General features: G+C 43.2%; 1 protein-coding gene across 1 annotated transcript in view; it reads left to right on the forward strand.

Moving 5' to 3' along the window:
* SV2C (synaptic vesicle glycoprotein 2C) overlaps positions 1-27,673 on the forward strand; it is a 305,333-nt gene that overhangs the window by 227,321 nt on the left and 50,339 nt on the right. Inside the window, exons 4-7 of the mRNA XM_029586219.1 lie at positions 17,707-17,840; positions 17,965-18,054; positions 19,945-20,055; positions 24,143-24,231. Of these exons, the coding sequence (XP_029442079.1) occupies positions 17,707-17,840; positions 17,965-18,054; positions 19,945-20,055; positions 24,143-24,231 (424 nt within the window). The remainder of the gene's footprint in view (positions 1-17,706; positions 17,841-17,964; positions 18,055-19,944; positions 20,056-24,142; positions 24,232-27,673) is intronic.

Consider the following 27,673-nt stretch of genomic DNA (forward strand, 5'->3'; position numbering starts at 1 on the left):
GCGGCACCAGCAGCATGATGCCGTGCCATTATGGACTACCACGAGGGTGTGGGGGATCGGACCCCCCCCCCCATGAGCTTAGGTAAGGCATCGGCGAGGCAGGGGGTGGCCACCCACACGGGTGCATCGGGCGCTGGGTTATTTGCGGCGCCCGCACATCCGTGCTGGGGGGGGGGCCACCCATTTGTTGCCGGAAGGGGAGCTCCTAGAGTAGTGGCATTCGTCTTTCCTCCCAGGGCCTGAACACACCACCTTATGGCACATCTGAACCTAATTGACCTCGCTGTACAGAGGAGCCAAACCAGGATCCCCTGCACCAATTTGGGCCGGATTATATAAAAGGTTTTGCACTATTTTATGCAGAGGTGAAAGTATTTTATGATTTGTGAATCAAGGTGGCCAAACACTCAGAACATTATATTTCAGTGCAAAACCCGGACCTCTCTGTCTTTTTAGCTTTTATTCTGTTAACACAATGCTTTTTCCCATCAAACCATAAATAATACATTTAGTCCAGCCCAGAACTCTGCATCCAGCAGGGAAGGAAGCATGTGTGCATGAAATGTTTGTGGGGCATGTGTGCATCCATTTGAGCACAGAGTCCTTTGCTGATAGATTAGCTGGTTTCAGTTGGATGCATTGTGTGATAATTCATTTTTGGATTGCGGCTATTCTGGAGTCTGGTACTTCCTTGCTGGATTCTTTGGCAGCATCAACGAGCACTGCAGCTCATCCCCTATTCCTGCTGTGTGTGCGTGTGTTTTTCATGTGCCAGTATGCTTGAAATCTGAGTGTGGTCTGTTCTTGTGCTGAAGTCCGATGCATTTGTGCTGGGTATGAATCTTCAGTAGACATGCATGGATAAAATGAGAGCTAGGTGTAAGACAAGAACACTTTGTTCAAAGAATAAAACGAGGCAGATGTTCAGCACCGCACTTCAGCTTTTACCTGGCAACAATTATATGGACAAATGGCTTTGAGAAGTAAAAAGAAAGATGCCCCTAGAGCATCGTTAGATGTAATTAGTCCAAGTACTAGTACATCAGTGGGAGTCGTCTCTCGCCCTTAAAAATGGCTTTGCTTTAAAATGGAAGTATATTAAGAAATAAAAGTGGGAAACATTGTTTATCATTTTAGGATTATACATGCACCAACAGAGTTTGCACAAATCTCAGTCAGTTCAGAATATATTTTGTTTTATTGCTGTATTAAAAACATTGAACATGTGTCCCTCCTCTTTTATAGATCAGCCATCTATCAGAGACTTCTCATGTTAAGAGTGCCACTGTTTTGCTCTGTATTTATTTTGATTAAATTGATTGCCTTTCTGCATATAATAATGGAAGTGCCTGACAAAAAGGGTGGCAGGTAGAAACCACTTACATAGCAGATGAACAAAGAATGGACCTGGTATTCTTTTTTTTTAAATATGCATGGCAGATGGTGGTGTATTGGAAGAAGACTTGAATAGTTAGGGACAGCGAGAGTGTGTGGGAGAGAGTGAGTGTGTGACTGACAAACAAAAATTGTCAGTATGTGAGATAGTAACAGTATGTGTGTGAGTGAGAGTGTGGATGCATGTCTGGAAGTGAGTATGATAAAAAGTATTAGTGAGATAGAGCATATGTGTGAGTGAGACTCTTGGAGAGTGTCAAAGTGAGAAATATGTGTTAAAATGAGTTAGATGGGAGGGTATGTGTTTGTGATAGAAATACAGAAATGATAGAAAAGGATCAATAGATCCACCCAGTCTGCCTAGCAAGCTTACACTTATGCCAGTTTCTGCTGCACTGGGCAGGTTACCCTCATGCTTATCATTTTCCCAGACCGTAAAAGTCCAGGGCCTTTGGATGCTGTTTGAATCCAATGTCCCTTAACCTTTGCCATGGAAGCAGAGAGCAATGATGGAGCTGCATCAAAAGTATCAGCCTTAGTGATTTAGCCCCATATTTATTTGTTCTCCAAACCGTAAAAGACAAGGGCCCTCGTTGGTTACTGTCTGAATCCAATTCCTCTTTTGTCACTGCTGTTGAAGCAGAGAGCAATGATGGAGTTGCATTAACAGTATCAAGGCTTATTTGTTAACGGTAGCAACTGGCACACCAGCAAGTTAAGCCCAGTTACCTCCATGCACTCTCCTCATTTCTAGCCTTTAGGGATCCACAGTGTTTATCCCATGCCCCTTTGAATTCCTTCACTGTTTTTGTCTTCACCTCCTGGAAGGGCAATCGGGGCATTCACCACCCTCTCCATGAAGAAATATTTCCTGACATTGGTTCTGAATTCTCCTCCCTGGAGTTTCATTTCATGACCTCTAGCCGGTGAATATGGTATGTGAATTTTCATTAGACATTTGACAAAGTCCCCCTGAGAAAATTAAAAAAAATCATGGGTTAGGAGGTAATGTCCTATTGTGGATTGCAAACTGGTTAAAAGGAAACAGAGTAGGACTTAATGGTCAGTTTTCTCAGTAGAGAAAGGTAAACAGAGGAGTGCCTCAGAAATCTGTACTGGGACTGGTGCTTTTTAAAATATTTATAAATGATATGGAAATGGGAGCAGTGAGTGAGGTGATCAAATTTGCAGACAACACATTATTCCAAGTTGTTAAATCATAAGCAGATGGTGAGAAATTGTATGAGGACCTTGCGAGACTGGGTGCCTTGGCATCCAAATGGCAGGTGAAATTTAACCTTTTAGGTACCAACGTTCCACAAGTGGAACTTTTTTCATATACTTTTAATTACTTGCAATTTTTTTTATACCGTATTTATACCACATTTGGGTCAGTTAACTAAGGTATGTAAAAAGGGGCATCAGGAAATAATTCCTTCAATGAGCAGGATCTAAAAGGTTAATGTGGACAGGTGCAAAGTGATGCACAGAGGGAAAAGTAACCCAACTATATTTACATGATGATAGGTTCCATATTAGGAGCTACCACCAGGAAAAGGATCTGGGCATCATTGTGGACTTTGAAATCATTGGCTCAGAGTATGGCGATGATCAGAAAAGCAAACAGAATGTTATGACATTTTCTATTCCTTTCCTAATAATTCCTATTCCATCTGAGGTGTCCACACTTGTAGATCATAACTTTATCTTTAAAATAGGCAGAACTTTCTTACTTAGAAGTATCCTATTAGCAGACCTTAGCAGTATCCTATTATGAAAATATTGAATAGAAATAGACCCAGGACTGCTCCTTGTGGCACTCCACTGAGTATCATCCTTTCATTGCCTATCGTTCAGTTTTACAGTAGGATCCATCATGCAGCTGGTCAGTATTCCAACTGGCCTCCCTCTTTTCCACGTTTATTGAACTCTTGATGTGCTGGAGGTGTGTAGCTTATACTATGTTAATGGAGCTTTCTTAGGGCAGTGGATCAGGTAATGCAATTTGCAGCTTGGCACCAAGGCAGGCCCAAAATGCTTCATTTTTTGCTGATTTTTGTCCAAGTTATGATTTGGCCTCAGCCACTGCTCCAGCTGTGAATAGCAATTTCTTTTTAATCTGCTGACCTTCCTGAATACCCTCAGCCTCCTTTCTAGCCTTAAATTAGATGAATCAAGCCTCTGATTTCTATTTATTTATTTAGACATTTTTGGGTAAATTTTTAAACTCCTGCGCACGTAAACCCCAGTATGTGAATGTGCCAGGCCCAGAGAAAGGGGAGGGGCTGGAGGGTGGCCAGTACAGCGGCCATTTGCCGATGTGCTGGGGAAGCGCGAGCTGGCAGTCGGCCAGTGCGCAGAAGTTGCTTCAGTAAGCAGCATAACAAAAAAAAAAAAAAAAGGGGAAAGGTAGGATAAAGGGTTTAGGGGATGGGAAGGACAGGGGAAGAGGGAGGGAGTATGGGCAGGGGGGTAGGGAAGTTCCCTCCCAGTCCGCTCCTTAATTGGAGCGGACTGGAAGGGACCTGATCTCATCACCGCGCGTACTTTTGTAAAATTAGGCCCCCCCCCTGCGTGCGCCGCCTGCACATACATATATAGATTTAAAAATCTGGCACACATGTGCGCGTGGTATCCGGATTTTGTAACATGCGCGCGCATGTTATAAAATCGGCACGTCCATGTGCGCATACCAAAGCGCATGCACCTTTTAAAATCTACCCCTTTATATACTGTCGTCCCATATAAAGATCACAACGGTTTACAAAATTATCATACATAGATGTAAATCAGTAAATGATGGTTATAGAAGTAGTATTCGTAAACATGTGTTAACCTCTACCAATTTATTTATTTATTAGATTTTATATACCGCGGTTCCTGTATGAGATACAGATCACCTCGGTTTACAGTAAACATTAACTTCGCTCGTAGGCCGTACATAGAACAAAAGAAAACAAGAACAAAAGGAAACTTAGCTCGCAGGCAGTATAAATAACAGAGGAAAAACAGGAGCTGGCACAAACTGGTACAATGGGAACAAACTGGTACAATGGGTACAATTGGTGCAACTGCTTGGGAGAAAATATTAGAACTGGTACAGTCAATATCTCGAGTGAGTGGAAATATAGCAGGGGGGCAGGCATTAGGGTTGGATGTGAAGAACAGTGAACAACTGTGAGACCAGTCGGGGGGATCGCATCAAGGAAATGGAGGGGGAGTTTAAAACAAGTGGGAGGCACAGGGGACATATGTAGTTGAGGTAGCAATGCTTCATGGAAACTGAAGGGATAGTCCTCGCGGACACTCAGAAGAGGGAGAAGAATGGGGAGGGGCACGACTGTTAAAAACAGTCAGAGGCAAAGATTAGGTGTCAGGGAAAGCTTGGGTGAAGAGCCAAGTCTTAAGTTGTTTTTTTTGAAAGTCAAGTGGTATGGTTCCATTTGAAGGTCTGGAGGGAGAGCGTTCCATTGGTGAGGGCCTGCTGTTGATAGAGCTCGCTTCCTTCTTGAAGTTTTCGCTGGCGGGGTGTACAGTGTGCCTTTGTATGCAGATCTGATGGGTCTGGCTGACGTGTGAGGTCTCAGTTGGATGCTTAAAGAGAGTGGAGCGAGGTTGTGCGTCGCTTTGTGAATAATTGTGAGAACCTTGAAAAGTATCCTGAATTTGACGGGCAGCCAGTGAAGGGAACGTAGGATGGGGGTGATGTGGTCTCTTTTTTTGGAGTTGGTGAGGATTCTAGCAGCGGCATTCTGTACCATCTGAAGAGGTTTGATGGAATTAGTTGGGATACCAAGCAGGAGGGAGTTGCAATAGTCGATCTTAGATAGAATGATAGATTGTAGCACAAGGCGTAAATCGTTGAAATGAAGGAGTGGTTTAAGGTTTCTAAGGACTTGCAATTTGTGGAAGCATTCCTTTGTGGTGGTATTTATAAATTTTTTTAGGTTTAGTTGGTTGTCTAGCCAAGTTCCTAGATCCTTGACAGCAGATGAAAGGTTGATGTTAGGGGTTGCAGGTTGAGGGGAGCTAGGAGGGTTGAGCTGGGTAGAGGTGTCGTCCTGCGATATGATGAGCATCTCTGTTTTATTGGAGTTGAGAACTAGGTTGAGACTGAAGAGTAGGTCCTTGATTGATTGTAGACACACATTCCAATGAGCCAGGGTTTTATGAAGGAACTCTGTGATAGGGATGAGAATTTGAACATCATCCGTGTATAGGTAGTGAGTTAGCTTGAGATTGGTGAGTAACTGACAGAGAGGGAGAAGGTATATATTGAAAAGAGTTGGAGAGAGGGAAGATCCTTGGGGGGACTCCTTGGTCAGAGAGGACAGGTGGAGAGTCTTTGTTGTTTATCCTCACTTTGAAGAACCTGTTGTCTAAGAAGGACTTAAACCAGGTAAGAGCAGGACCCTTGATGCCTATGTTTGCTAGTCGTTCTAATAGAATTGCGTGTTTTACCGTATCAAACGCTGCGGATAGATCTAACAGAACAAGTAGGTAGGATTGACTATTTTCTAGGTTCAGGAGGATGGAGTCTGTGAGTGATAGAAGGAGGGATTCAGTATTCAGAGTTTTATGGAATCCATACTGCGTCGGGGCGAGTATGTTGCTTTCTTCCAGATATTCCGAGAGTTGTTTGTTCACTATTTTCTCCATCAGTTTGGCAATCATTGGTAAGTTGGCTATGGGACGGAAGTTGGCTGGGTCCGTGGGTAGAAGGTTTGGTTTTTGATATATTGATATATATATATATTGCAATTGATATATTCCAATTCATAGTAACTAAAGATCTAGGGCATAAGCTGAGAATATAGAAAACTAAAATAAAATAATCTATCAGATTTCAGGGTAGTACATTGTATTGAGTTTCTTACAATCTCTCGTTAATTTATTCCTCATGTTTCAATTAGTGTTTCTTGTCGTCCTTGTTATAGTAGATCTCTATTTTCTTATGTTTTTAAGTTAGGTTGTATGCATTTTTGAATAGCCATGTTTTTAGCTCACATTTAAATCTTTTTCTATCTGGTATCAAACATAACATTTCAGGTAGAGAATTCCAAAGTTTTGGACCCACTATGGAGAACACACAATCTCTTACTTGCATCAGATGTAGCATACAACTCAGCTTTACAACAAGAGACTGCAAACTGTGTGTTATGAAGGACAGATACAATTAAACCCAGGGTTATGGCAGTAAAATTCTTGCTAAATTCTGAGCTCTTTTGCTAAGCAATTGTTAAAAAGCAACAACTTGTCTTTCTCTCCTAATCAATGGGATTAATAGATAAAAACAAACACATTATTTGGTGCTGGTGCTTAGATGCTTTGCTATAATACTTTTTTATTTTTTAACATATCCCATTCTTCCTCGCTTCTCTTCTCTAAGTTATAAATCCACACCCACAGAAAGTTATTGCAGATGAGTGCCTTGTTTTGTGTTGTCAGGCATATAAGAAAAACATAGAGCTTCTTTTACTTACAACGCCCACCTTAAACAGTGCATGGTGAATCATCCCCTGACAGTTTTCATAAAGTGCTTTTTCCACCACATAGAAAAGGGATAGCTGAGCTGCAATGTTTTATTCAGATATCCACCTTGAAGTGCAGAAAAAGAAGCTTTTTGCATCATATATAGTCCTTTTGGCCTGACAGTTTCCACCTGGTGCTATAGGTTCTAGTTCAGTCAGAACCAGCCTCTGTAGGGCTATGATACCATTTGCCTGTTTTTACAACTATCTGGGGTATTTTCCCCTGTTTTTACATTCTGTTCCCTGCCCTCCAACTCAGCACAACCATTGTAGCGCTAGTTCTCAGTCAGGAGCTACAAAGCATAGCTTCTTCCAGTATCCAAGGCATAAGTAATTCGAAATCCAGTCACTAGGTTTCATTGAGTGATGGCTGAGAACCCCTCCCTGGGGCTGTGAATGCTGCCTCTGAGGCATACCAAGTCTAAGAAAAAGATCTGACCTGGAATCAAACCCAAGGCCACCAGGTGGCGGTGTACAACAATGCAATAGAAGAAGACCTGAAGGCTCATCTGCATACTATTCCCAGCATCCCCTGAGAGAGGACTCCAGAAGTCACAGCGAGTGATCCAGGCTTCAAACTCCACAGCCCCAGCTTCCAGAGGCCCCGCACCCTTTGCAGTAGAAGAGGACAGCACATGAATCTCAAACCTCTCAGTCCATTGAGTGAAGATCAACTTGCTGGTGGTTGAACAGGATTGGTAAGTACAGATTTGGGAAATATTAGGACTTAAAAAAAAGTTTGGAGAGGTGAAATAGTGGGATAAATTTTTTAGAGTTTGTGTGTTTCTGAGATAATAAACAAGCCAGAGGCAGTTAATTCTAGTGTCATAAGAACATAAGAACATGCCATACTGGGTCAGATCAAGGGTCCATCAAGCCCAGCATCCTGTTTCCAACAGTGGCCAATCCAGGCCATAAGAACCTGGCAAGTACCCAAAAACTAAGTCTATTCCATGTTACCGTTGCTAGTAATAGCAGTGGCTATTTTCTAAGTCAACTTAGTTAATAGCAGGTAATAGACTTCTCCTCCAAGAACTTATCCAATCCTTTTTTAAACACAGCTATACTAACTGCACTAACCACATCCTCTGGCAACAAATTCCAGAGTTTAATTGTGTGTTGAGTAAAAAAGAACTTTCTCCGATTAGTTTTAAATGTGCCCCATGCTAACTTCATGGAGTGCCCCCTAGTCTTTCTATTATCCGAAAGAGTAAATAACAGATTCACATCTACCCGTTTTAGCCCTCTCATGATTTTAAACACTTCTATCATATCCCCCCTCAGCCATCTCTTCTCCAAGCTGAAAAGTCCTAACCTCTTTAGTCTTTCCTCATAGAGGAGTTGTTCTATTCTCCTTATCATTTTGGTAGCCCTTCTCTGTACCTTCTCCATCACAATTATATATTTTCTGAGATGCGGCGACCAGAACTGTACACAGTATTCAAGGTGCGGTCTCACCATGTCTTTTAACCAGTTTGTAATCCATGAAACGACATAGCCTCCTATCCCATGACTTTTTAATTTTCTTAGAAGCCTCTCATGAGGCCTGTCAGGGGATGATTCACCATGTACTGTTTAAGGTGGGCGTTGTAAGTAAAAGAAGCTCTATGGTTTTTTTATATGCCTGACAACACAAAACAAGGCACTCATCTGCAATAACTTTCTGTGGGTGTGGATTTGTTAAACGCCTTCTGAAAATCCAAATACACTACATCTACCAGTTCACCTTTATCCACATGTTTATTAACCCCTTCAAAAAAAATGATGCAGCTTTATTAGGCAAGACTTCCCTTGGGTAAATCCATGTTGATTGTGTTCCATTAAACCATGTCTTTCTATATGCTCTATAAGTTTGATCTTGAGAATAGTTTCCACTATTTTTCCCGGCAATGAAGTCAGGCTCACTGGTCTATAGTTACCCGGATCACCTCTGGAGCCTTTTTTAAATATAGGGGTTACATTGGCCACCCTCCAGTCTTCAGGTACAATGGATGATTTTAATGATAGGTTACAAATTTTAACTAATAGATCAGAAATTTCATTTTTTAGATCCTTCAGTACCCTAGGATTCATATCATCTGGTCCAGGTGATTTGCTACTCTTTAGTTTGTCAATCTGGCCTACTATATCTTCTAGGTTCACAGTGATTTAATTCAGTTCGTCTGACTCATTACCCCTGAAAACCATCTCCGGAACTGGTATCTCTCCAACATCCTCATTAGTAAACACGGAAGCAAATAATTAATTTAATCTTTCTGCAATGGCCTTATCTTTCCTAAGAGCCCCTTTAACCCCTCAGTCATCTAATGGTCCAACTGACTCCCTCACAGATTTCTTGCTTTGGATATATTTAAAAAAGTTTTTATTATGAGTTTTTGTCTCTTTACCTTCCACCCACCTCTAGCTCATCTCTTGATTTATAGGCAAGAAACACTTTCTCACTAAAAATCAATGAGGCTCTTATCTAAATCATAATATTGCACCAGTCCTTATTGAGAGATTACTCATTCACTTGTAGGTCACCACAAGTTTAGTTAGTGAATGCATCTATAAACTTAAATGACTCTAAGCAACCTAAATTTAACTAGGAACTCAACAAAATTAAGATGAAGGCAGCAGTCCAGCAGCAAGAAGGAGACTTTCCAGCCTTTTGTATAGAGTGTCACATGTATGATTCTTTACCCGCTGGTGAGAGGTTGTATGTGTGAACCCAGTGCAAAGAGCTCCTGGCACTCAGAAAACAAATCTGATTTCTGTAGGCTAGAGTGGCAGACCTGGAGGAGCTGAGGCAGAAAGAGAGGTACATTGATGAAACTTTCAGGGACATAGTAGCCAAGTTCCAAATCCAGACTGGTAACCTCTGTGCTGCTTTGGATTACAACGCTGATGCAGCAGGAAGTAGGGATGTGCAGACAAAATGTTTGCGTTGATAAGTTGATAAGTTGAAGTTGAGGGTCAATTTCGTTCAATATGGACATATGGAGAATTCCATAAGTTGAGGGTCTGTCCATACTTTCACCGGTTCCTAAATAAAAATTTAAACCCCTCACCCTCCTTAATCCCCCCCCCCCCCAAGACTTACCAAAACTCCCTGGTGGTCCAGCGGGGAGTCAGGAAGCCATCCCTGTATTCCTTTGCGAGGAGCACGTAACATCGGCGTCACGTCGGAGTGACACGGACGTCACGTGCTCCTCCGCTCCCGGACCCCCATTGGACCCAACCGGAACTTTTGGCCAGCTTGGGGGGGCCTCCTGACCCGGAACTTTTGGCCAGCTTGGGGGGGCCACCCCCCCAAGCTGGCCAAAATTTCCGGTTGGGTCCAACGGGGGTCCGGGAGCGGAGGCGCAGAGGAGCACGTGACGTCCGTGTCACTCCGACGTGACGCCGATGTCACGTGCTCCTCGCAAAGGAATACAGGGATGGCTTCCTGACTCCCCGCTGGACCACCAGGGAGTTTTGGTAAGTCTTGGGGGGGTCAGGAGGGTGGGGGGTTTAAGTGTTTATTTAGGTTCAACGTATTCAGCATAGCTATGTTGAATGAGTTGAAAATCGTGATGCGTTGCACATCATCACTTTTTTAAGTTTAAAAAAAAAATAAGTTGCGTTTTACATATGCGTTCAAAACGAATGCACACCCCTAGCAGGAAGTGATCCTGTAGCAAAGACCTGCTCTCCAGGTGATGCATTGTCCTCTCGCACTGAGGATGAGGCTCCCAGGGCTATTGCCTAGGAGGAAAGGGTTAGGTGGCAGTCATAGTTAGTGATTCAGTTATTAGAAATGTAGATAGCTGGGTGGCTGGTGGACATGAGGACCACCTGGTAACTTACCTGCCTGGTGCAAAGGTGGCGGACCTCACGCGTCACCTAGATAGATTTTAGACCGTGCTGAGAGGAGCCGGCTGTCATGGTACATACGGGCACCAAATCCATAGAAAAATGTGGGAGGGAGGTTCTGGAAGCCAAATTCAGGATTTTAGGAAGACAGCTGAAATCTAGAACCTCCAGGGTGGCATTCTCTGAAATGTTCCCTGTTCCACGTGCAGGTCCCCAGAGGCAGACAGAGCTCTGGAGTCTCAATGCATGGATGAGATGATGGTGCAATGAAGAGGGATTCAGTTTTGTAAGGAACTGGACAACCTTTTAGGGAAGAGGGAAACTTCTGAAAGGGAAAGGGACGGGCTCCACCTTAACCAGAATGGAATCAGGCTGCTGGCACTAACTTTTAAAAAGGAGATAGAGCAGCTTTTAAACTAGAACAAAGGGGAAAGCAGACAGTCACTCAGCAGTTCATGGTTCCGAGGAAGGTATCTTTGAAGGATACTAAAGAAACAGGAGAGTTAGGGTATCTCAACAGAGAGGTTCCAATAAAAGCAAAAGTAGTCCATGTGCCTAAAAGTAAAGAATCACCTGAGCTAAAGGATTCCAAATTATCCCGGTCAGCTGAAAAGCAGGTTGTTAATACAAACAAAAAACACACTTTGAAATGTCTGTACGTCAAAGCCAGAAGCCTAAGAAGTAAGATAGGAGAGTTAGGGTGTATAGCAGTGAATGATGAGAGAGACATAATTGGCATCTCAGAGACCTGGTGGAAGGAGGATAACCAAGTGGGACAGTGTTATATCAGGGTACAAATTATATCGCAATGATAGTGAGGATCAACTTGGTAGGAGTGTAGCATTTTATGTCCGGGAGGGTATAGAGTCCAACAGGATGAAGATCATACAAGAGACTAAATGCTCAGTAGAATCTATATGGGTAGAAATCCAATATGTGTCAGGTAAGAGTATAGTGATAGGAATATACTACCATCCACCTGGCCAAAATGATCAGACAGATGATGAAATGCTAAGAGAATTCAGGGAAGTTGACCAATTTCGCAATGCAGTAATAATGGGAGATTTCAATTACTCCAGTATTGACTGGGAAATGTAACATCAAGACATATTAGAGATGTAAAGCTCCTGGATGGAATAAACGACTGCTTCATGGAGCAGTTGGTTTAGGAACCAACAAGAGAGGGAGCTATTTTAGATCTTTTAGTGGAATGCAGGATTTGGTGAGAGGTAATGGTGGTGGGGCCACTTGGCAATAGTGATCATAACATGATCAAATTTGATTTAATGACTGGAAGGGGGGCAATATGTAAATCTACAGCTCTAACGCTAAATTTTCAACAGGGAACCTTTGATAAAATGAGGAAAATAGTAAGAAAAAAACTGAAAGGTGCAACTGCAAAGTTTAAAAATGTACAACAGGCATGGACATTGTTTAAAAATACAATCTTAGAAGCACAATCCAGATATATTCAATACATTAAAGATGGCGCCAGCCATCCATTGCTCCTACCATGTGACAGGGGCCAGCCAATTGCACCGATAGCCCCTGTCACATGGTAAGGGCAAAGGGCCATCGGCACCATTTTGATTAGTGGCAGCCGACGGCCCGAGAGCGGGAGATCACTCCCGGGATCCCCGCTGGACCACCAGGTACTTTAGAAAAATTTTTGGGGGGTTGAGAGGATGGGGGATTCTAAATAATTCAATTTAAAGGGTTGGGTGGGTTTAAGGGTTGTTTTTCTGTGCCCTTTTTCCTGCCCCCCCCCCCCCCCCAAATGTTAAAACCACACGAAAATTTTGTGGGGTTTTCCTATTCCTTTTGGGGACACCCCCCCCCCCCCCCCCCATACCTACATCCCTACAGTATACAATTCTGGTAACTGCATCTCAAAAAAGATATAGTTGCACTGGAGAAGGTACAGAGAAGGGAGACCAAAATAAGGGGATGGAAAGGTTCCCCAATGAGGAAAGGCTGAAGAGGTTAGGGCTGTTTAGCTTAAGAACATAACATAAGCTTGGAGAAGAGGCAGCTCAGGGGAGATATAATAGAGGTCTTTAAGATCATGAGAGGCCTTGAACGAGTAGATGTGAATCGGTTATTTACACTTTCGGATAATAGAAGGACTAGGGGGTATTCCATGAAGTTAGCAAGTAGCACATTTAAAACAAATCGGAGAAAATTCTTTTTCACTCAACGCACAATTAAGCTCTGGAATTTGTTGCCAGAGGATATGGTTAGTGTAGCTGGGTTTAAAAAAGGTTTGATAAGTTCTTTGACATGTCCATTAACTGCTATTAATCAAACTGACTTAGGGAATAGCCGCTGCTATTACTGGCATTAGTAGCATGGGATCTGCTTAATGTTTGGTTACTTGCCAGGTACTTGTAACCTGGATAGGCCACTGTTGGAAACAGGATGCTAAGCTTGATGGATCTTGGTCTGACCCAGTATGGGAACGTCTTATGTTCTTATGCCACTTCACTGAGCCACCAGGCTGACCATCATGTATGTCTCTTGCATTCAGCCCAGTATGGAAGGATCTGTCTTTTAAAATTGACTCTGCCTTACTTTGGGCTTGATTTGCTAAGCTTTTTTTTTCTCCATCGACACAGAATGGAAGAAAAGCCTTAGTAAAGCAGCCTCTTAAATAGCACTTTCACTGCTTTAGCTCCTGTGTTTGTGAGACTAAAGGCTTATGAGTGGTGAATGAATGAACTTTTGACAGTGGCATTACAGCTGAAGTTTCAAACTGCTTTTCTTGTACTGCCATAGGTAACTTATATAGCTTTTTATGAACTATGCAGAAAACCTTTCCTACCACCCCAAACTTTTCCTAAAATATCCCAATTTACACTCAAAAACAGCAAATTAATCAGGCCCAGCATTATTAACCAACTCCTTTTTCAGCAAATGCATATCCAGACCTGGATTTAAATCAGAACTACACATTAAAGATGTGCATCGGGTGCCCAATCGTTTCCGCTTTCGGTTTCGTGTAGCCGCGGGAAAAGTTCGTATTCCCACGGATCAGCATTTTTTTTTTTGTATAGAATTGTTTTCGGTTTAGCACACGCTCCTACCATGTGACAGGGGCCGGCCAATGGCACAGATAGCCCCTGTCACATGGTAAGGGCAAAGGGCCATCGGCGCCATTTTGATTTGTGGCAGCCGACGGCCCGAGAGGGGGACATCGCTCCCGCTGGACCACCAGGGACTTTAGGCAAGTTTTGGGGGGGGGGGGGGGGTTGGGAGGGTGGGGGATTGTAAATAATTAGATCTGAAGGGTTGGGGTAGGTTTGGGGGTTTTTTCTGTGTGCCCTTTCTCTCCCCCCTACCAAAACGATAAGAGAACCACATGAAATTTCGTGGGGTTTTCCTATCATTTTCGGGGACCCCCAATACATGACGAATTATGAAATATCATACGATATTTTAATTCATCATAAAAAGATGCACATCCCTACTACACATCCATACATATCTTACTGTTGCGTCAGTCACTGCTCGACGCCCTCACTCTGCCCTCTTTACCTCTGTGGCGACTCCCTCCGGGTCTGATGGACGGCTGGCTACCGTGGCGTCTCCATGCCGTCTCCCTCTGGCGTCCCCGGACCGGCTCGACGCTGCAACTCCGCCATCTTGTCCTGATGCCTAGGGCGCGCGCATCCCTACTCTTGTACCAGCAAGGGCGCAAATCTCTGGGGCGTCCCCCTGAGATGACGTCATCTGCTTCCAATATTTAAAGGTCTTTGAAAACGCTAACAAACTGAGTTAGCAAGGATACGCAAGGGATTCGTTCCAAGCTACTCTGCCTCCTCGGACTTACCAGAGGTACCCGCTCCTCGGGGGCCTCGCTCTTTTCTTTATTTTCAGATTACAGATAGGAACCGGTACTCGCTCCTCGAGGGCCCATGTTCCTGGACACTCTGAGGATTCTCTACTGCCTGGAAGCTATCACTGCTACAAACAAATGTGAGTTACCATTGCTCTCTCAGAGCTTTCCCTGGAACCAGGTACTCGCTCTTCGAGGGCCTACACATTTCCAGCTCCTGAGCTTACTTGAGACCTTACGTGAGTTTTGTGAAGTAGTGAAAAGTGTTAATTCTTTGATCAGCTATAACTTATAGGATCTCTGAATTGAAAGTGTTAGCTTAACTATAGCATATTATTTTATGTATTTATATAGACATTTTACATACCGTCATTTCATGTAAAGATCACAACTGTTTACAAAAATCACATTCATAGCTATAAATCAGCAAATAATGACGGGTTACAGAGATAGTATTCATAAACAGGCATTAACATCGATCAAATGAAATCTTCCAATATATATTAACTAAAGATCTGGGACATAAGACATGAAGTACAGAAAATAAATTAAAATAAATTTCACATATTAGTCAGTACGTTGAATTTTTTACAGTCTCTCGTTAAATTTGTTCCTCATGCATCAATTAGTATCTCTTGTCCTTCTTGTTATTGTGGATCCCTACATTCTGATGTTTTTAAGTTAAGTTGTATGCATTTTTGAATAGCCATGTTTTTAGCTCACATTTAAGACTTTCTGTCTGGTATCAAACATAACATCTCAGGTAAGGAATTCCAAAGTTTTGGACCTGCTGTGGAAAATACACGATCTTACATGCGTCAGGTGTGTGCTCCGTATTGTAGGGACAGTCAGTAGTCCTTTATTTTGAGATCTTAGTGTTCGCTGCAGATTGTATGGTTGTAGTGTTACACCTATCATACCGGTGTTACGCGAATGAATGATTTTGAATATTAATGTAATAGATTAGGGATAGTACTGGCAGCCAGTGCAGTGAAATCAGCAAGGGTGTAATGTGATCAAATTCCTTAGTTCATAACAAAAGTTTTGCTGAGACATTTTGTAATAATTGTAATGGTTTTAAGAGACATGCGGGAAGACTGAGAAATAAGGAGTTACAGTAGTCTAGGTTAAGGAAAATTAGTTTGTAATACAGTTTGGAAGTCTTCAAACATTAACAAAGGTTTCAACCAATGTAATATATGCAACTTGGCGTAATCTGTATTAATTAATTTATTGATGTGCTTTTTCATTGTTAGGTTCTCATCTAGCTGGAAACCTAGATCCTGTACTTGATTTGAGGGAGTAATTTGAAAATTAACCAGGTCTAGAGCTGATGGTTTCGCTATCGAGGCGTTTCTCTTTAACCAAATGATTTCAGTCTTTTTAGGGTTTAATGTTATTATAGTAACTCTTACTGTATTGCTTTCATATAGTTTGAAAGTGTCAATACTGATTTGGAGAATGGAATGTAAAGCTGTATGTCGTTATCATACAGGAAAAAGGTAATTCCTAAATCCACCAGTAATTTGAAGTGGGAGCATAAAAATATTGAATAGTGCTGCCGAGAGTGCTGAGCCTTGAGGGACACCTGTATCAATGTGGAAGGTATCAAATATGCGATTGCCCAGTTTGTCTTGGAATGTTCTCTTAGGTAGAAAGGAGGAGAACCATCTGAGAACACTACCTTCGATCCCAATGTTGCTCGACTGATAGCACAGCAGGGTATGGTTCACAGTGACAAAGGTAGCTGTTAAGTCAATTAGCCCGAGAAAATAAGATTCATCCACATCAAATTCTCATAAAACACAGTCTGTTAATGAGAGGAGTAGTGTCTCAGTTGAACGATGTTTCCTAAGTCCAAACTGATTTGGGAACAGAATATCTTGGTCTTCCAAATGATTTATAAGTTGGGTTAATACTGCTTTTTCAAGTGCTTTTGATAGAAAAGATAAATTGGATATTGGACCATAGTTGTCCCAATCGTCGATTCTACCAGTTTTATTTTTTTTTGGAATCTGCTTTATCACAGCTTGTTTTAACCCATGTGGTACAATTCCTTCTCACAGAGAATGATAAATTAAGGTTGTGTTTGTTGGAGTGATAATATAGTGTTCTTGTTTCAAGGAACTGGCTGGAATTGGGTCATGTGGGTGAGTAGCAGGCTTAATTTTAGCAATGATTTGACTGACTTCAAGATGAGTTACTCTGTTGAACATGTACCACTTAACCAGGCTATGTGAATCTTCAGGTGCAATTATTTTTTTTTTTGTTTTGTTTGAATTACTTTTCTGTACAAGGAAATAATGCAACAAGTTCCTATTTCTACAAATTTCTGGGTAGTGTTTCTCTTTCTATTTTCTTAATTTTTAGGGTATAATGAATTGATTATGGTCAATTTATATGCTCCTGTTCCATACGAAAAAAAAAAAAAGTCATAATTTTGTACCATACATATAAAGTAATGCCAAATGGTGATTGAAGTGTTGGCATATGGAAGCTTTTAGCTTCCTACCCTTAGTCTATGCTGACGAGCCAAGAACATTCAATGCACCTTGTCTCTGCAATACTCTCAGATATTGCTGATATCATAAAGAGGCTTTGCATGGCTAAAAAGGGATAATGAGTTTCATGCATACTGGAGAGCTGGACCCAGCTTAGAAACTCACATGAAGGCAGATTGTTTAACTTCTTAAATATATTTGAAGTTGGATTTGGGATTTAATTACCATTCCAAATCCAAGCTCAAGGTGAGTTATAATTCAGAAAAAGTAGGTAGATCCCTTCCCAGGAGAGCTTACAATATGTTTGTACCTGAGGCAATGGAGGATGACGTGATTTGCCCATGGTCACAGGGAGCCTCAGAGGGAGAAGGTTTCTTAGCTGCTTTTTTTCAAACATGAAATATTATTTGTATTCACCCTACATGGAAAATAACTTTTTTGTCAGAATTTTCTCTTTACGTTGTTCTGGGACTGAATCAAACCCCCATCATTTTGTTATACAAACATTATTTGTTTGTATGTTACCCCATCAGCCAAATACCAAAACCTTCAGTGGTGCTGGATTGGGTTGTTTTGGAGTTTTTTGACATCTTGTTTCCTCTTATTCTAGGATGGAGTTTTAGCATGGGCTCTGCCTATCAGTTCCATAGCTGGCGTGTGTTTGTCATTGTTTGCGCGTTTCCCTGTGTCTCTGCTGTAGTGGCCCTCACCTTCATGCCAGAAAGTCCAAGATTTCTACTGGAGGTAAAAGCATAAACGAGATAGTCCGATCAATAAGACTTTAAAATAAATAAATAAATAAAAACCTTGTATTGCTTGTATGATGCACCCATGGTAACTTTTCACGGTCTGGACGCTTTTCTTAAAGGTTGGAAAGCACGATGAGGCCTGGATGATTCTTAAGCAAATCCATGATACAAACATGAGAGCTCGTGGACAGCCAGAGAAAGTTTTCACGGTAAGTGTCTTTGCAAAGAAAAAAATGTACTGAGCCTGACGGCTTGTGCTCTTCCAGCAAGGTCTCCGCACAGCCGTTCACAGCTGCAGTGTCAGTGCTAAGAATGACTTTTCAAAGAACTCACATGCTAGCTCCAGAGAAAAACAGAATACAAAAGTCAGGATTAATAGTATTAGAATAGATATGTATTACTCCTCAGCTTATCAATATCTAAAGAACTGCTTCTGCTGCTCTTGACTCCTCTCTCCCCAGCTGAGGCTCACCAGAGCCGAAAAAGTGACAGATCAGCTGAGAACTGCTCCCTGTTTCTGACCTTTACTTCCTCTGCCCCTGGCCAGGAAAAAGAAGCACTGGGGTCTGCTGCTTCTAATTTGCTCTTTCTGCTGATAACTCCCCTCTCCTCTGCCTAGTTCAAACAGCTGATCTGAAAGACCTGAGAGCGAACTGGGAACAGGAGGACTGAATTAGAAGCATTGTGGAGGGAGGGGACAGGAGAGAGGGAGGTGATAAAATGGAGATAGAGCTTTGATGCTCTGTAAGTTCGTGGGGAGGACTCAAGGATTGGATAGAGCAAGGATTTAGCAATTGGATCGGGTATAGTGCGGAGAGAGCAGGAATTTGGAGATTGAGTCAGGGAGAGGAGAATGACATGGGGGCTGAAGGATTGAGTTGGGAGATAGCATGGAGAGGGGAACAGTGGGAGCTCAGCAATTGGTTGAGAAGTATTAGCAGGAAGTGAGATTCAGGACTGGGAATTGAAATGAAGGGGAAAGGCAAAGGGGAGAGAGAAAATGAAAGGCACGAGTATGAGTACTGAAAGTGGTGCTGCCTTTGGGGGATGGATCATGTGTTTAAGGGTGAGATCTGGGGATGCATCCAATTTGTTTTAGATTTGCTATCTGCTAGTGTTATGTAATGTCCCCTAGTCCTATTTGAAAGGGTAAATAGCTATTCAACATTTATCTGTTTTATACCACTCATGATTTTATAAACCTCTTATTATATCTCCTGTCGGTCATCTCTTCCATACTGAAGACCCCTAACCTGTTTAGCCTTTCTTCATAAGAGGGCCATTCCATCTCCTTTTATCATTTTTGTCACCCTTCTCTGTACCTTTTCTAGTTCTGCTATGACTTCTTTGAGATGGGGCAACCAGAACTGTACACAATATTCAAGGTGCAGTTGCACCAGGGCTTGATATAGAGGCATTATGAAATTCCTAGTTTTATTCTCCATTCCTATTCAGTTCATTCTTATCATTCTATTTGCTTTTTTTGACTGCTGCTGCACACTGAGCAAAGACTTTCAAGGTCTTGTCCATAATGACTCCAAGGTCATTTTCCATTCTCACAGAGCATGGTGAATCCCGGCGGTAAGGGGAGTGTGGGCCTGCGAAAGCCGGCAGCGATCGCACCACCGCGGTGTTATCGCTGCTGGCTTTCGCACCCAATAGTGCCACCGGCAGCGATAATGTGTCTTACCTTATCGGTGCCAGTGAAGATAGTGCCGCGTCCGCCTCCTCGCCGCCCCGACTCCTTCCGACTCCGCCCCCGGCAACCTATTGCATGCGAAAAGTCCCTTTTCATATGCGATAGCCTTAGAAAATAACCCCCTTAGTTGGCTAAATTCTAGCTGGCTATCTTATTAACCGGCTAGAATTTAGCTAGATAAGTGCCCAAATATTCATTTAGCTGGCTAACTTCTGAATTAGGTGGCTAAATGCTTCTGAATATGGACCTCAGGATGTTGTAGTCTTGATTCTTCAGGCACTATCACATAGCTGCCAATCTGTCATCTCTGTTGATTTAGATTTTGTATTCTTTCGTACATGCAGTGAGCAATCATCTGCTCATGCAAAGCAAAAATGTTCAACTGTGCTGTGTTTCCCAGGTCAACAGAATCAAAACACCCAAACAGATAGATGAGCTGATAGAAATTGAGACGGACACAGGGACCTGGTATAAGAGGTGCATTATCCGGATCCGCACGGAGCTGTACGGTGTAAGTACACAGGAGACCGAACATTTTGTCCTGGTTGATACTGTATGCGCTGTGGCTTCATTTGGTCCTGTCATGTTTTCCCTTTCCCCTTATTCAGTAAGGGGTGGAAAACGGGCATCCAACCCGCCAAACCTAATAGCACCCTCAACATGCAAATGCATGTTGATGGCCCTATTAGGTATTCGCACATGATTCAGAAAGTAAAATGTGCAGCCAAGCCGCACATTTTACTTTCAGAAATTAACGCCTACCCAAAGGTAGGCGCTAATTTCTTCCGGCACCGGGAAAGTGCATGTTAAGTCGGAGGTTCCGAAGAGTAAAAAAAAGTTCAAATTTTTTTTTCTTTTTTTTTAAAGTAGGCCGGCGGCTGTCGGGTCAAAAACCGGATGCTCAATTTTGCCAGCGTCCGGTTTCCGAGCTCATGGCTGTCAGCGGGCTCGAGAACAGAAGCCGGCAAAATTGAGCGTCGCCTGTCAAACCTGCTGACAGCCGCCGCTCCTGTCAAAAAGGAGGCGGTAGGGCGCACTAGTGTTCCTAGCGCCTCCTTTTGCCCGTTTCTACACCGGGCCTCATTTGAATACTGTATCGCCTGCACAGGCAAGTGGCCTGTCCATGCGCCTGGAGAGCGGGCGTTCACCCGCTCTCCCACGGACTTTACTGAATCGGCCTGTTTGTCAGCACAGTGATTGCACTGTTAGTACAGCACCGCACAGGGAGCCCAGGCTCTGAGGAAGGGTCCTGGGTTTCTGCTGAGACAAGCAGCTGGGGAGACCACAGATATATCTGGAGATACGGTCAGTAGGCACGAGCACCTCCCATAGATGGGCTAGGAATATAACTGAGTTTTTAAATACTTTATTTAGGAAAGGCTTTGACTAGAGAGAAAAAAGGTTCCTCATTGATATGTGTAAGTACTGTCATCCTCTTTGGTGCTTGCCCCCCTACCTTTTGTTAGTCACTAGGATGATGAGGAAAAATATTTGCTACTGTGCCTAAGAGCTCCTTTTTCAAAAATAGAGATCGATATTCATTGACAACCAGCAGATTAAGTTCTGACTTAGCCCGCTAAGTGGTGCTATCTAAAATTCGACTGTGCTGACCGTCCATCACTTAGCCGTCTAATTGTTTATCTGGCTAAGCAGTTAGGCAGATAAGTGAGGGGTGGGATGGGGCGTTCCGGAAGTAGCTATTTAAGTGGCTAACTTATGGGCCGATACAGTAAACCATGCGGGAGAGCGGGCGAGCGGCCACTCTCCCAGCGCGCGTACAGGCCACTCTCCTGTGCGTGCAATTCAGTAACTTAATTTATTTAAATTAGGGCCCGCGGTAAAAAGAGGCGCTAGGGATGCGCTAGTATCCCTAGCGCCTCTTCTTTGATGGAAGCAGCGGCTGTCAGTGAGTTTGACAGCCGACACTCAATTTTGCCGGCATCTGTTCTCAAACCCGCTGACAGCTATGGGTTTAGAAACCGGATGCCAGCAAAATTGAGCATCCGGTTTTCAACCCGCGAGCCCATTTAAAATTTTTTATTTTTAACTTTTTTTTAACTTTTGGGGCCTCCGACTTAATATTGCCATGATATTAAGTCGGAGGGTGCTCAGAAAAGCAGTTTTTACTGCTTTTCTGTGCGCTTCCCTGGTGCCCGCAGAAATTAACACCTACTTTTGGGTAGGCGCTAATTTCTTAAAGTAAAACGTGCGGCTTGGCTGCACATTTTACTTACTGTATCGCGCGGGAATGACTAATAGGGCCATCAACATGCATTTGCATGTTGCGGGCGCTATTAGTCTCGGGCGAGTTGGACGCGTGTTTTCGACGCGCTATTACCCCTTATTGAATAAAGGGTAAAGCTAGCGCGTCAAACGTGCGTCCAAATGCTTGTTAATAGTGCGCTCCACCGGAGCGCACTGTACTGTATCGGCCTGTGAGCCAGATAAGTTATTATTAAGCCTGGATAAGTCTAGGACAGCTATTTGGCTGTCCTATAGTCAACTGGATAAATTTATCTGACTAACTGTAGATTGTTGAATATATCAGTGGTAAAGCTGCGCTGCTGAGTATCTCAGTCAAGTTAGCCAGATAAGTTTATTCGGCTAGCTTGCTCAGAGAGGGCCGCTGAAGTGAATATTGGCCTCTTCATGTTTTAAAAAAAACACATTTTCTGGCCCTAGTCCAGTGGCTGATCGTGGAAGATTCCTGATTTGATTCCGAATTTGGGTCTTCCACTGCCTGTGTTGCCTGGGGCTAAGAATGCTGCAGAGACAATGTTCATGGCCTCCTAGGGAAGGGAATCATGGTTATTCCTTAAGGATGATACCTTGTGGTGATATTCAGGGCCCATGATTGCAGAGTTCCAGGAGCAGCCCTGGTGCAGGGCTCCGGCCCAGAACCAGCACTGCAATGACCAGACTAGGTATGATGTGGGAGGGGATATAAAATAGGGATGTGAATCGTTTTTTGACGATTTAAAATATCGTCCGATATATTTTAAATCGTCAAAAAATCGTTAGGGCCACGATACAATACCAATTCCCCCGATTTATCGTTAAAAAATCGTAAATCGGGGGAAGGGGGAGGGCAGGAAAACCGGCACACTAAAACCCCCTAAAACCCACCCCCGACCCTTTAAATTAAATCCCCCACCCTCCCGAACCCCCCCCAATGCTTTAAATTACCTGGGGATCCGGCGGTGGTCCAGAACGGCGGCGGTCCGGAACGGCCCCCTCAATAGAATCGTGTTGTCTTCAGCCGGCGCCATTTTTCAAAATGGCCGCCGCAAAATGGCGGCGGCCATAGACAAAAACGATTCGACGGAGGAGGTCGTTCTGGACCCCCGCTGGACTTTTGGCAAGTCTTGTGGGGGTCAGGAGGCCCCCCCAAGCTGGCCAAAAGTTTCCTGGGAGTCCAGCGGGGTTCCGGGAGCGATTTCTTGCCGCGAATCGTTTTCGTACGGAAAATGGTGCCGGCAGGAGATCGACTGCAGGAGGTCGTTCAGCGGGGGTTCCGGACCGCCGCTGAACGACCTCCTGCACTCGATCTCCTGCCGGCGCCATTTTCCATACGAAAACGATTCGCGGCAAGAAATCGCTCCCGGAACCCCGCTGGACTCCCAGGAAACTTTTGGCCAGCTTGGGGGGGCCTCCTGACCCCCACAAGACTTGCCAAAAGTCCAGCGGGGGTCCGGAACGACCTCCTCCGTCGAATCGTTTTTGTCTATGGCCGCCGCCATTTTGCGGCGGCCATTTTGAAAAATGGCGCCGGCTGAAGACAACACGATTCTATTGAGGGGACCGTTCCGAACCGCCGCCGTTCTGGACCACCGCCGGATCCCCAGGTAATTTAAAGCATTTGGGGGGGGGGGGGTTCGGGGGGGTGGGGGATTTAATTTAAAGGGTCGGGGTGGGTTTTAGGGGGGTTTAGTGTGCCGGCTCACGATTTTAACGATTTTTCACGATAGTTTACACACCCAAACGGCAACAATACGATTCCCTCCCCCTCCCAGCCGAAATCGATCGTTAAGACGATCGAGGACACGATTCACATCTCTAATATAAAATAGGTTGAAAATCTCTCAGTAGTTGTGAATGAAGCTCCATGGCCCCAGTCCTGATTCTAACTGAGGTAGAAGTACAGAGGAGGAGGAAGAGGAAACTACCAGGTCCAAAAGAAAGATTAATTTTCTGAGGGGAAAAAAGAATTGTGAGAGTCTACAGGTTACTCCCTCAGACCACCTTAAGGGACCTGCCACAGCTGTCTGGCCCGTCCTCCTTAAGTCCCAACACAGCAAGGGATTCTGGGTCCAGGGAGGATCCCTTCAGCCTAGCATAAGAAGACAGGGCCCAGAAGGATTAGAAAGGCCTCGGGGAGCAGGCAGGAAGCCAGCCTGCACTAAAACCTGCTATGTGTGATGTCTGTGCTATCTGAACTTTAAGGTGAACTGCATCATTTGTTTTGGGGTTTTTTTTCACTGTAAATACATAGCACAAAAGGAAACAGCCAGTCTACCTCCTTATTCCTTCTGGCTGTTTCCAAGTCTCTATTGCCCAAGCTCCCACAAGAATACTCACATTTTTCTAATATCTTACAGATTTGGTTAACATTCATGAAATGCTTTAATTATCCAGTTAAAGAAAATACAATCAAGCTTACTACAGTATGGCTGACTCTGTCTTTTGGGTAAGTTGAACTTGGCTTCTAAAAGTTATTGTTAGTAGACAGACAGACATGCAAAGGTAAATACTCAACTTATCCAGTTAAATTTTATCTGGATAAATGGGAGGCATTTTGGGGGTATTCTGGTGCAGAGCTGAGTTAGCCAATTAAATTACCAGCTAACTTTGAATATTGAAATTAGCTGAATAAGATATTTGTCTAATTCTAGATGTGAAAATAAAAAAACCCCCAAAAAACCACACACTGGGAAACATAATTTATTTAGAAAGTGGAGAAACCCTCATAAATGAGCCAAAGGTATAACTCCTTTTTTCTATAAAGAGATTTATGATTAGAGTGTTCACTTATTGTGGTAAAACAATATCTTCATGCGTTACCAAAGTGACTACTTACCCACTCTAAAATATAATCACTGGGCTTTCCACTTTACTACCCTTAACACCACATCTCATATTCGGCAAGAAACGATAAGGGTCTTTTGTTCTTTTTGTTTCAGAAAAAACAAATAATATAATTAAAATGAGATGTAGTGTTAAGGGTAGTAAAGTGGAGAGCCCAGTGATTATATTTTAGAGCGGGTAAGTAGTCACTTTGGTAACGCATGAAGATATTGTTTTCCCACAATAAATCTCTTTATAGAAAAAAAAAGAGTTAAACCTTTAGCTCATTTATGAGGGATTCTCCACTTTCTAAATAATTATATGTTTCCCAGCATGTGGTTTTTTTTATTATTTTGATGTTTATGAATACCACATTGTGATCAGTTTTTTGATTTATTTAATTCTAGATGTGGCCAAGAGCAGGGTCACAGTTATCCAGGAATGTGTTCTCATATAAGTTTAACCTCAACCGACTATATTCAAAGAATGTAGCCGTAAAGTATTTTATTTATTACTTTTATATACCAACATTCAATCTGAGATACATTCAGGTACTGTAGCTATTTCCCCATCCCCAGAGGGCAATGGAGGGTAAAGTGACTTGTCCACGATCACAAGGAGCGACAGCAGGACTTGAGCCCTGGTCTCCTGGTTCATAGCCCACTGCTCTAACCACTAGGCTATTCCTCCTCCCTAAGTAGTAGTGATCAAAAATTAAATGCAGGCCTGCTGGCCTAATCCCGCACCTCCTCTCCCCAGTGTATCACATTTAGGGCATTGCACCCAAACCCTTCTCCCCCCAATCCCCCCAAAATATGTAAAAAATTGTAGCCCCAAAATTGCATGCCCCAAACTTCTACCCCCACTCCCCAAATTAGCCAAATAAAATATTAAGACAGGTCCCTCCAAACGTCCCCTGCTCCTCCCTGTAAATCCATATTGAATCTTCCTGTCCCACCTAGAGCCTCCCAAACACCATCACTGAGAGCACAATTCAATCATTGAGCTCCTGCCACATCCAGCGTTGCTTTGACAGGAAGCAATCTGGAGAGCCAGTATCACAAAGTTTTTGCCTGGAAGGTGCTTTTTTAAAGCTTTGCTGGTAGTACTGGCCTCTCTGTTAGCGATGGGGTTGGTTATTTAAGTGTTTTGGGATGGACCTATATTTAATTGATATTATTATGTGGGTTTGGGTAGGCATGTATTTTTTTTTTGTTTGTTTGTTCTATAGTTTCTAATGCAGTTTTTCTACCTCCCAAGTTGTTGGGAGCAATTTGTAATAAGGAAAATTATGTATTGATGTTTCTTTTGTGAAGGGAGTGTGTTTTATAGATATGTAATACTGTCTTTCACGCCCTTACCCCTAGATTCATCAAAATTCATCTCTCTCACTGTCTCTCTCATGGCCAAAATGCAATTTGCAATCTTTATCATAAACTGCATTACGGTCATTTAAGGCATATCGCACAGTTTAACACCAGGGAAAAAAGTGTGTGCATTATGGCGTTAACGCTTTATCGAGTGGGTTAACACCATAAAGCATTTTGATGAATGACCCTATTAGTGAGAGTGGCTTCTGGTTGACCGTATTAAGGTTTTTAAATTACTGTTATAAGTTTTTGTTATTAAGTGATATTGATGATTATTATTTTAAGTTTGTTATTTTTATGTCATATTGAGGTATTTATTGCCTCTAATTGTAAACCACTTTGAGTCTACTCTGGGAAGAAAGGCAGTATGCAAGTCTAAATAGAAACAGAAAATATGCTTGGCCACTAGAGTTGAACTAGCAGTGAAATAGGTTGGGCCTCTGTATTAAAATGTGGAATCTTCCAGTTTGGAGGGTTCACTAAGGTGGTCAGAGGTGTTTGAAGTGTTCTCTTGTCTTTTAAAATGGAGAATCTTCTCGTTATGATGGTTCAGATGAAGTCCAAAAAGTACATGTGAGATTTATCTGAGTAATAGAGTGGTTTTTCCTCTAAAGAGTGTGGAACCATCTGAGGTATAAAATTTCCTCCTCCGAGGCACAGGGTGGAGTTGTGTACAGTTAAAGTAGTAGGAGACTTCACCTCATCTAGTCATCCCCACTGCTCCTAAAGCACAAGAGGCAACAGGCAGCATTTCAGGTAGGCCTGGAGCAGCTCCGGAATGGAGCTCTGTTGCCATTGAGGGGTCACAGGATGAGCAGGGTTATGCTCCGATCCTTCCCTTTCTTATGCCTATGATCCTAAAGGGCAACAATTGCAGAACTGGCAGCATAGGAGCTCCTCACATTGCTCACACTCTGTATATCACCATCTTTGTTCTGTGCACAATAGGGATGTGCATTCGTTTCATACGTTTCCTATACAAGCATGTAATATGAAACGTATGAAACACATGAAACGAATGCACATCTAATTGACATGTAATGGGAAACGTATTAAATGAATGAAACAATTGCACATCCCTAGTGCACAACCCTGAATTTTATTTTTTATATTTTCACATCTTTTGGGGAGAAAAGTTTCTACCTTTTCTTTATTTACCCCCATCCCTCATAATCAATATTTGGAGCAGGATACAAAATTTACACACAACACCACATGGATTAAATAAAATAAAATGACATATGCAAGCATAAATGCAAGTCATCTAGAAAACATAAATGACTAAAACACTAAGGACTAGATTTTAAGATTTGGGCGTGGATTTGTGTGCGCAACCTGCACGCACAATTCTACGCCCGATTTTATAACATGCACGCACAGCCGCACTCATGTTATAAAATCCAGGGTCGGTGCACACAAGGGAGTGCACACTTGTGCACTTTGCGCGTGCCGAGCTGCGCAGCCTTCCTCTGTTCCCTCCGCCTCCCCCACCTTCCCCTCCCTTCTCCTACCTAACCCGCCCCCAGCCCTACCTAAACCCCCCCTTACCTTTAACTTAGAAGTTGCGCCTGCCTCCCGGCAGGCGTAGGTTGCACGTCCCAGCCAACGGCTGGCCCGCAATCCCAGGCACAGCGGCAAATGGCCGCTGTGCCTGGAGGCTCTGGCCCTCGCCCGAGCCATACGCGCAACCCGGGG

The sequence above is a fragment of the Rhinatrema bivittatum genome, chromosome 1 (genome assembly GCF_901001135.1).
Source record: "Rhinatrema bivittatum chromosome 1, aRhiBiv1.1, whole genome shotgun sequence".
NCBI lineage: Eukaryota > Metazoa > Chordata > Amphibia > Gymnophiona > Rhinatrematidae > Rhinatrema > Rhinatrema bivittatum.